Source organism: Azolla caroliniana, unplaced genomic scaffold (genome assembly GCF_043228905.1).
Source record: "Azolla caroliniana isolate FFs.n. ecotype wild unplaced genomic scaffold, voAzoCaro1.0.p SCAF_3, whole genome shotgun sequence".
Taxonomy (NCBI): Eukaryota; Viridiplantae; Streptophyta; class Polypodiopsida; order Salviniales; family Salviniaceae; genus Azolla; species Azolla caroliniana.
This window is the reverse complement of record NW_028230438.1, coordinates 7440954-7452210: the sequence shown is the minus strand read 5'-3', so window position 1 is coordinate 7452210 and position 11257 is coordinate 7440954. Positions and strand designations below refer to the sequence as shown.

The 11257-nt window shown below is 48.0% G+C and overlaps 1 protein-coding gene across 1 annotated transcript in view; it reads right to left on the bottom strand.

The window, feature by feature from the left end:
* Nucleotides 1-9741: 9741 nt before the first annotated feature.
* The window catches only part of LOC147866109 (uncharacterized), a 42631-nt gene continuing 41115 nt past the window's right edge, over nt 9742-11257 (bottom strand). The window contains exon 2 of the mRNA XM_087316714.1: nt 9742-11254. Coding sequence (XP_087172840.1) covers nt 10598-11254 — 657 coding nt within the window. The 3' untranslated portion in view covers nt 9742-10597. The remainder of the gene's footprint in view (nt 11255-11257) is intronic.

The following is an 11257-nucleotide window of genomic DNA, read 5'->3' as shown; positions in this document are numbered from 1 at the left end:
TCCCCCTTCACTTCGGCATGGGATGTCTCTCCAATCCGATCCTCTTCCGGCATGCTTCCAGCTTGTCGGGTGTGAGCACCTTGGTCAGCATATCCGACCCGTTCTCGTCCGTGTGGACCTTTGTCAGCACGAACTCCTTGTCTTCTATCCTTTCCCGGATCCAGTGGTATCTTCGCTGGATGTGCTTCGTCCGGGAGTGATAGGCCGCGTTCTTCGCAAGGTGGATTGCACTCTGACTGTCGCAGTAGAGTCGGTACTCCTCCTGTTGGATACCGAGCTCTCTAATGAAGTCCTTCATCCATATTATTTCCTTGCCGGCTTCAACAGCCGCCATGTACTCCGCCTCAGTGGTTGACAACGCAACCGTCTTCTGCAGCCTCGACTGCCATGAAACAGCTCCCCCTGCATACGTCATCACATACCCTGATGTGGACCGGCTGGTATCTGCATCAGCTGACATATCCGAATCGATGAAACCGTCGAGTTCGGGTTTACCGGAGCCGAATCGGAGGCATACGTTTGCCGTGCCCTTCAGGTATCGGAGTATCCACTTGGCCGCGTTCCAATGCTCTTTGCCGGGATTGCTCATGTACCGGCTCACCACTCCGACTGCATATCCTATGTCCGGTCTCGTACACACCATGGCGTACATCAAGCTCCCGACGGCTGAGGCATACGGCACTTTCATCATATCCTCCTTTTCAGCCTTTGTCTTGGGACTTTGCTTGTTGGACAGCTTGCAGTTTGCCGGGAGGGTCGATCCGACCGGTCTTGCTTCCGACATGTTGAACCGGTGAAGCACCTTCGTCACGTACTTCTCCTGTGACAGCCACAACTGCTTCTTCTTCCGGTCCCGGATGATGTGCATCCCTAGTATTTGCCTCGCCGGACCCAGGTCCTTCATTGAGAAGGTTCGGTGAAGAGCCTTCTTCAGCATCCGTATCTTGACCTGGTTCCGTCCGACGATCAACATGTCGTCCACGTACAGGAGGAGTATTAGAAAGTCTCCTCCTTCGAATTTCTTCACAAACACGCAGTGGTCGGACTGCGTTTTGAGGTACCCTTCGTCGGTCATGAAGGAGTCGAACTTCCGGTACCATTGCCGGGGAGCCTGCTTCAGTCCGTAAAGGCTCTTCTTCAACCGGCATACCAAGTGCTCCTTCCCTTTCATCTCGAATCCTTCCGGTTGCTGCATGTAGATCTCTTCTTCGAGGTCACCGTGAAGGAATGCCGTCTTCACGTCCATCTGTTCTACCTCGAGGTCCATGCTTGCCGCTATGCTCAGCACCGTCCGGATGGAGGTCATCTTCACTACCGGGGCGAATATCTCGTCAAAGTCGACGCCCTTCTTCTGCTGAAACCCCTTCACCACGATCCTGGCTTTGTATCTCGGGGGGTTTCCGGCATCTCCCGGTTTCAGCTTGAACACCCACTTGTTTCGAAGTGCCCGCTTTCCTTTCGGCAACTCCACAAGTTCATATGTGTGGTTCTCATGCAGGGAATCCATCTCGTCCTGCATGGCACTCAACCACCTGCGGCTCTGGGTGTCGTGCTTTGCTTCTTCAAAGCTCTCCGGCTCCCCCTCGTCGGTTAGCAGCACGTGCTCTGGTTCCGGAAATCTCCGGGGGGCCCTTCTCTCTCTCAGAGGATATCTCCGTTCCGGGGCTTCGGTAACCGGTTCTTCCGATTCTTCTTCATCCGAATCCATTTCGGGATCGGGGCCGGTTCCGGTATCATTTTCATCTTCTTCGGCCGGTTCTGTTTCTTCACCGTCTTCGGCCGGATCCTCGAGTGCTAACCGGTCCCTTGCCGGTCGGGACTGCTCCTCGTAGAGTTGATCCTCACCGGTCGACTTGAAGCTCTTCATCTTCTTCTCCGACTCCCAGTCGGCGAGTGTCTTGTCCTCCATGAAGATGATGTCTCGACTCCTGAATATCTTCTTGTCGACCGGGTCCCATACTGGGTAGCCGAACTCATCGTCGCCGTAACCGAGGAATATGCATGGCCGGGTCTTTGGATCCAACTTTCCTCTCCGGTCCTTTGCCACATGCACGTATGCGAGACACCCGAACACCTTCAGATGCCGGTAGGACACTTCCTTACCGGTCCACACTTTCTGCGGCGTGTCTCCGTCCAAAGGTACTGAGGGTGATCTATTTATCACATACGTCGCCGTCGACATTGCCTCAGCCCAAAATCCCTTGGGTAATTTCGCATGCGTCAGCATACTCCGGACCCTCTCCATTATGGTCCGGTTCATCCTCTCGGCCAGCCCGTTCAGTTCCGGCGTCTTCGGCACAGTAAACTCGAGCCGGATTCCCTTCGAGCGACAGTACTCCTGGAACTGCCCCCGGTATTCCCCTCCGTTATCCGCTCGTATCGCTTTCAGCTTCTTGCCGGATTCTCTTTCCACTCTCGCGTGGAGTTCTTTGAAGACGGACAACACTTGGTCCTTTGTCTTCAACGGTGCCGTCCACAGCTTCCGGCTGTGATCATCAACGAATGTCACGAAGTACTGGGCTCCGCCATGTGACTTCGTTTCTACCTGACACACATCAGTGTGCACCAGCTCCAATGGTGCGCTACGTCTCGTCGGTGGCCTTGAGTGGAAGGAGGTTCGGTTCTGTTTACCGGCCAGGCAATCGGTGCACTTCTCCAGGTGCACATGCTTCACTGGGATAAGGTTGTCTTCTGCAAGCCTCTTCATCCCCTTCTCACTCATGTGGCACAGTCTTTTGTGCCACAGCTCACCGGCAGTGTCGGCTGCCACATTCAGCTCTTCCGGACATAACCGGGCATTCATCAGGTACAGTGTGTTGTCTTTCCGGGCCCGAGCCACTATCAGGCTCCCCTTGCTGAACTTCATTACGCCGTTCCGGATGCTACCTGTGTAGCCTTCATCGTCTAGCCTCCCGGCCGAAATCAGGTTCAATCGAACCTCCGGAACATGTCGAACATCCTTCAGCAGCATTTTGCATCCGGTCGGGGTTGTCAACCACACGTCTCCGATGCCGGCAATCCGGCACGTACCTTCATTTCCCATCCGAACACAGCCATGCTCACCGGCTGTGTAGGATGAGAAGTATCTTCTCTCCGGGGTCAGGTGGAACGATGCTCCGGAATCGACCACCCAGGTCGTCTCATCACCGGCAATGTTTAGCTCACCTTCTTCGGTGATGAGCATGATTTCTTCCTCACTTGCCGCGAGTGCCGTTGTTCCTTTCCGGTCCTGCCCTCGCCGATCCGAACCTCTCCGGTCCGTGGCTCCCCGGTATGCACCGTTTCTCTCCGGTGACTTCTTCGAATCGGTGTCGTCGGCTCCGTTGTCTTTTCGGTAATGCCGACAATTCTTTCGGAAGTGCCCCGGCTTCCCACAGTGGAAGCATGTGGGTCTTCCTCTTGACTGCGACCGGGTCCCCGACTTCTCCCGTCTTTGCGGACTCCGGTTCCACTGTCTTCCCCGATCCGATTCGGTAAGCAGCGCCTTCGAGTCGGAGACCGGTTCTTTATCTCTCCGACGCGCTTCTTCGATCAAAATACTTGTCTTTACCGTTTGTAAGGACAAGTTATCTTCGGTGCAGGAGGTGCTGAGAGTCACCACCAAGTTCTCCCAGCTATCCGGCAATGTACACATCAGGATGATGGCTTGCATTGCATCCTCCAACGGGAACTTGATCGCCGCAAGCTGATTCACGAATCCCATGAACGTGCTTACGTGTTCCACCATACTCTCGCCGTCCCGGTACTTGAGATTCACTATCTTCCTCATCAGGGAGGTCCGGTTCAACGCATTCTTCCTCTCGTAGAGGCCCGACAGCTTCTTCCACATCTCATATGCGTTGGTGTCGTTCGCCACATGTTGTAGGACGCTTACATCGACATATTGTCGGATCGTCGCTACGGCTTTCCGGTTCAGGAGCTTCCACTCCGACTCAAGTACCCCTTTCGGTATTTCCGACCTGTCAATCGGTTCGTACAGATCCCGAACAATCAGAAGATCCTCCATCTTGATCTTCCAGTCGGCGTAATTCTGCGCATTCAGCACCATCATCCCCGGCTGCCCGCTGCCGCCGCCTTCCATTTTCTGCAGCAGTTCGCTCTGATACCAGTTTGTTGCGAATAGACGCTTCTATTCACCTTCTTCTTCCGGCCACAACCGAGTAATTGCGAATCAAAAGAGCAGAAAATAGGAAACACAGAGAAAGACACGATTACACAGGAATTAACGTGGAAAACCCTAAATGGGAAAAACCACGGGAGTCCGCAAACTCCAACTATCACTATGAACAGAGATGTACAATGGTGAAGCTACAAGGCAACAACCTTGAGTTCACTGTCTTCGCCACAGGCGGCGGTAATACACAGAGGCAACGACCTCTTCGTCTCTCTCTCTCTTTCTCTCTCGGCTGCTCTCACTTCGCATGAAAAATGAGCAACAACATAAACTGTTTGCCCTAAGTCATATTTATACACATATAACTTTCGGGCTATTTACAAATATAGCCTCAATGGCTCTTAGCAAACATATTCACAAATATGTCCCTGCATCCGGATCTCTCTCCGGGTACATTCGTCATCCGGCTCCGTAGCCGGGGTCTTCAGCATCCAGCTCCGTAGCCGGGGTCTTCATCATCCGGATCCGTATCCGGGTACTCTTCATCCGGCTTCATGCCGGGTACTCTTCATCATCCGGTTCCGTAACCGCAACCGGGCTTGCCGTCATTTATCTCCGGGGACATCCCATCCGGAGGGACCGAAATCCCAACACCAGTCTGGATCGGTTTCCGGAAGTGGGACAGGGAGCGCACTGGTTCAGGGATGTGTGGGTTGTTGGATAACAACCAACGAGCACACGACTCCGGATTCGGCAAACACGACCAACAAACAAACATAGGATGGAGATGTGTACTCAACACAAAGATAGAAATCGGACAAAATGAAGATGAAATAGATTAAACAAGAGAAGAATACAACTGGACTCAACCGGTGTCAGAGCCTTGTGCCCTCAAGACACGCACGCACACAAAAACACAGAAACACAGAATTATGAACCTCTGGTCGGGAACTCATGGGATTCCTACGTGAGCGGAGGCTTCACCTTCTTCCCTGAATCAGTGCAGGGCACGAGACAGAAAGTGAGTGAGAGAGAGATAGAAGAAGAGAAAGAGAGAGTTCGGCACTCAAACCGACAACACTTCCTCCAAATCGTGGATCCTCAAATAATCTCAAACCTCCACTTTTATAGAGCAAAGGGGAAGCCGTTACATCATCAATAAAGGCAAATGCTTTCTGTCCTTCCCGATTCTCTCCTCGATCTCCTCCCCTCAATCATTGTTATTCCCTTTATTGTGTGACCATAAAGTACCTATTATTCACTCCTACCTAGTAATCACCAACACTCAACTAACATTATTCTATTCACATATGTTTGTACATATTACTTAATTTGTATGCATCCATGCACACACACATTCATGCGCATCCGGCTCCGTCTCTCTCTATGGCCGGAATCCTCCACGACAACGTATGCTTGATAGCCACGTGACCTTGTCCTTGAGGGAATTGCTCGGCATTATAAAGGAGTTTCATGATACGATCGTGGACCTCGTAAAGAGAAAAAGGCAACAGTCAGACGAGGACAAAAAGCCACAAAAAGCAAAAGCAAAAGCGATAACTATGGCACGGAACGAAGTCAATGAAGATATGGTGGACAACCACTATACTCAGCCTCATTGGTCACGAGTGACAATGGAGACACCAGTGAAGTTGGAAGAGAGAAAAGAAATAGTCATAGCTTTAATAGAACACGGGTCCGAGATTAATCTTATGTCGATTGAGGTTTACAAAAGGGGAAGTTTGCCCATAAATACAAATCATGGGTGGAAGATCCGTGCAGCAACGAAAGCTATTGAAGACTTGTATGGTGCATGTTGTTAAATATAATCAATGATCAGCCCCAAGTTATAAATCTATCCCCATATGTGCTCTTACAATGCACATTTTGTGATAGCGCCCCAAATGAGGAGCGGCTAGTGTGCAACTCGACCATATGGGTCTATAAGGTGTTAATATAGGAAACCGTAGATGCGTAGGACACAATGGATTTAGGAATGAGCGAAATAGGTAATAGGATTGGCTAATCAAGTCAACTAGAATATATTGTGGGCAAGTTACGATGTACTTAGTCTTGAAGTATGTGTCATTGACTTCACGATAAGTGCTATCTAGCATTAGCTTGTATCTAGGGAGTTGGGTCATATTAAATGACAAATCAGTTGACAAAAAAAGGAATATCTCCATTACTATCAACTGACTTGCACATTTAATGTTATACTCAGACCAAACATAGACTATAATCCACTTTCTTACACAATGGTTGGTCCAGATCCCATCTAAGTTTTAAGGTGTGAGCGCATGGGTGAACTACCATTGTGAGCTACTCTCATATGTAATAGAAGTTTTGTTTTAATATATCCATCCCTGTGGTTGTAACTCTATATACCTATCTAATCGATTCTCAATGTTTCTAACATGGTATCAAAGCTCAGAGGTTGATCTAGATTAGGTATGTACGGGTAGTTGTTGTCTAGTAGCACAGAGAAATAGAGAGAGAGAGAAAGAAAGAAGAAAGAAGAAGAAAGATATATTAACGTCTTCTAAGGCCAAAATTGGCCCATGAGACAAATGGTGTACAACAAAAATGGGATATTTACCCATTCATCGAAAGTAAAAATAAAAATAAGATAAAATAGAGTTTAAGCTAAATAGTTCTAAGAAAACAACAAACATGTTCTATATAAAAAACATGTTCTACAATGAGAATGATTCTATACTAGGCCTAATTTCATTTCCATCCAAGTCTCTCGAAGAGAAGCGGGGGGTCAAAGGGTTGCCATGATGTGGATGTGGCCCGTGGTCCCCATGTAAGAGGTACCCCAACCATAGCTTCGAGTCGGCGTAGCTCACGTTCCCTTATCTTCTTAATCTTTTCTACTCCACGTTGACTTGTGTTGAAGCCCAACATCCGAGGACGTTTGGTTGCTCTTTGTATTTCTGCTTCCTCAAGGGAGAGGCCGAGCGGCATAAGTGTATCCACATTCATCGTCTCCCCATGTTCCTGAAAAATTACACTAGGTACATGTTGATGAGTAGTAAAAGGGTTATGATTAACACTTTGTAATTTATCCTCCCTATGTTGTTTTAGCTCTAAGATATACCTACCTAGTCTCTTTACACTCGGGGTATCTAATAGTTTGGAGAGGGTGGGAGAGGGTCCTAGTATGTCTTGGTATTCCGCCCGTATCTCGGCATAAGTTGGGCACTTGCATGTGAAGTGATACTCATCCTCTATCTCTATGTGGCATAACCTACATAGCCTTTCCTCTCTAGGGACTCTATTAGCTCGACCATTCTCAATCTCAAGTTGGTGAGATGATATCCTAAGTTGTCCAATGGCCACCCTTAGTGCATTTGATAAGAAAGTATCTAGGTATCTTGGTCGTGTAATAAACCCTAACTTAGAGAAGTGCAAGAAGTGTTCCTTATAGTACACCATTTTAGATGGGAGTGGCTCTCGTGGGGTGATCCATTTGTATCGAGTGTAGATTTGCCATATGTCTTGGCGTATCACTTTATTACGATCTTCACGAGAGATTAAAGTTTGATCAGTCCCATGGTTGTACTTAAGGGGAGGTAGGTTATTAATGTCTATGCCATTTGCAAATAACCAACTCACCACAATGCTATACCAAGAGTTGGTGTCTCCAGACACATGTAAGGATCGGGATGCCTCAAAGGCTCGACGGGATATCCTATCTTGTGGTTGACTATGTATCCGATGAATAAAAGCTACCACTTGAAAGAGTGCTTCTACTAACATCGGGGGTAGGCTAAACTCCGCTCTAATAATGTCATGTGGTACTGTCGATTTGCTTCGGAGTTGACGTGATAACATCACCACTAAAGGTCTCTCCAATTGCGTCCACATGAAATATGGTAGACCTGGAGCCCATACTACTGATGCATACATGAGGGACGGGGTCACTAATGAGTCGAAAAGCCATCCCTTAGTCCGTGGCTCTTGAAAGTATGCTTGGTGGCATTGTCTCTCTAAGAGTGAGAGGGATGCATATCCTCTCGTTAGCCTATCTTTGGCTGCCTGGGTCATCGAGAATTTACCTGAGCGAGCACTAAAAGTGACTCCCAAGTATACATAAGATCCCACCACCTCAACTAGTTTATGAGAGAGGATGAGGTGACATTTACTCCTAACTCTGGACGATGTATGAAAGATAAGGACTTTAGTTTTCGCTAGATTCACTACCAGTCCTCGTTGTGTACAAAAGTCATCTAGGGCATTAAGATGCTTTTGTAGGTCGTGTTCCGACTCCGAGAGCAAGACAATGTCGTCTGCGTAGAGTAAGAGACTAACTTGCGTATCCCCAATAGCCACTCCTTTGCCTCCCTTACGAGCAATAAAATCAGTGATCTCATCAATGTAGATCCCAAAAAGAGTCGGTGATAGGGGGCAACCCTGTTTTACACCAATGGTGCTAGTGAAACAATCGGATAGGCCACCTGGGCATCTTACGCGCCCATAGACTTGCTCATATAGGGCATAAATGGCCCAAATCATGTCATTTGGTATCTCCAAGCTCTTAAGTCTATCAAACAACCTCTCCCTAGGAACTGTATCAAAGGCTTTGCGAAAGTCCACAAAGCAACAATATAGTTTCTTCTTACGAGCCTTTGTTTGGTCAATTAAGCACCTAAGTGTAAAGATGTGGTCAATAGTGGAGAAGGCTCGTCTAAAGCCAGCCTGCTCAGGTGCTCGAAGACTTAATGTTTCCATATAATCACTGAGCTCCGCTTCCATTACTGCACCATATAGTTTAGCAAGCGTATGACCTATCATAATGGTCCTATATGTATTTGGGTCCATTGGGTCCCCTCCTTTATGTATAGGGGCCACAGTGTTCATGGCCCATTGTGGTGGAAAACCCTCGGCGAGGGCGCGGTTGAAGATTAGAGTGAGAAGGGGAGCTAGGCACTCTCGAGCATATATGATGTGCTCGGCTCGCAATCCTGTGTGGTCCATGGATTTCCTATGTTGTAATTTTTTTATGACCTTCGTGACCCTAGAGGTCGTGAAAAGTGTCCCCATGGTAGGTCGAGGTGTGGAGGGCATTGGAATGGGTGGTTGGTTCGGGACATGGTAGAGTCTCTCGGTATATGTGTGCCAAATATTGGGATCCTCGATGGGTGTTTGTGGTCTCGGTTCCCGTAGTCTCTTCCATGCAAGGGCACAATCCCTACTCATGAGCATATGGTAGAGTTCCCAATATTGGGATGCTTCCCAAGCTCGTCTTTTACGACGTGTCATCTTGCGCATCTCTTTGCGAGCCTGTACTAAGGAGATAGTACCACTGAGTCGCGATACTTTAAGTTGTCTATACAACTCTCTACAATCCTCGTCATACCACTTGTTTTGTGGCATAGACCCTATTCTACTATGATTGGAGTCTTTCGTGTATGGGAAGCTACTAGTGGCGGCTGAGTGAAGGATGTGTGTGAGTTCTGTAGTGAGGTTCTCTAAAGGCAAGGAAGAATCAAACGAGGAAAGATGGGCTTGAACATGTCGAGAGTAGATGTCCGCGAGCTCATGCGTGAAATGTATTATAGTGTGATGGGTTGGTTTACTAGAGTTGGTGGTGTGGGAGGTGTCATATTTTAGCTCAAAGTATAGGAAGGTATGGTCTGCCCCAATGGGGCATGGGGCCACCCGGAAGGAGCTAACCATGTGGGTAGCTTCAGGGCGTCCTATTAGATAATCAACGGTGCTTTCCCCTCCTCCATGTGGGAAACATGTGAGCTCTTCCGAGCCCGGCCACTTGGCTAAGCCATTATATATGATCATCTGGTGTCGGCTTCCAAGTTCAAGCAGATGATGGCCAAAGCTTGTGGCATCCGCACCTTGATCCTTCGATGTACGTGTTATGCCTAAGGCTAAAGGGTCGACATTCACCATTTCTAGGTTTCTATCCATCTGAAATATTGTGCATTGTCGGGACTGGGTTCTCGCATTGAAATCTCCTACCAGGAAGACTTCCCCTTGAGAAGAATATCGGATTATGTCATCCGACAAAGGTTCGTATGGAGAAGGCCCATGTGGCGTTCCTTCATCAACTATACTCGCCTCTCCAGCCATATTGTAGCGGGACCCTTTCGGGGGGAAGTAACAAACTGCGATAAATATCACCTGATCCTTACTAGTGAGGACTTTCACCCACATAAAACGGGCTTCTGGGTCTGACTTTAGTATTTCTATCCTATTATTTATCTCTTTCCGAAATAATATCGCAACCCCCCCAGACCCTCTAGTAGTGTGTCGACGTGAGGTTTGTCTAAAGACAGATTCCCAACGAAAACCGTCAACTCGTGGCAGTCCTCGATTTGGGCTTTGATGTGTTTCTACTACAAAAAGTATATCAGATACTTTCAAAATCTCCTCTAGACGGCCAGGATGTGTCCAAAGTGCGCCGTTACAGTTCCATAAAGTGATCCTAAGTTTATTATCTGTCACATGGGCCACACGCCGTCAATTGGCGGCACGATCATTTATTATGACACGTCCGTCCCGGTAGAAAGCACGATGCCCCTCTTTACGAGCTTGTATGACTCGCGGCATACAAGTTTTACGATGCTCAATTTGCATCTTGGTCAAGTCTTCATCGAGGTAGATAGGCTCCCCGCCCAAGCCTCGAAGAATTGGTCTTTTTTTAAAAAAGGCGATTCTAGATTCTGAGTCCTTAAACTGAAGGACTAAAGCTCTTTTCCTAGTTGTGTCACGCCCTACCCTCCAGGTTTTAGTGATTGGTAGGGCTTCGTACCCTAACATTTTCCCTAATGTTTGTGCATCTTCATCCGGAGATGCCCCTTCCTTGAGCCCAGTAACGCGTACATTTAGGCGTCGAGCTTGACGCATTTTTTCTTCCTCGAGGGTAGTGTTTACAATGTTTTCATCCTTTAGTTCTTTTTTAATATTGCGTTTTACTACATCAACCCACCCAGTTTTAGCTAATTCCATATCACTTTTAACCTCTTCTTTAACCTTTTTTATCTCGTCCTTAATATCCTCTAGGGAAGATATTTCACCATCTTCCCTAGATATCTCGAGGTCCTTAACTTGTTTTCGGAGATTCACATTGTCTACCTTAAGTTTCGCTATTTCCGCAAAAAGTAGTTCTATTTCTTCCTT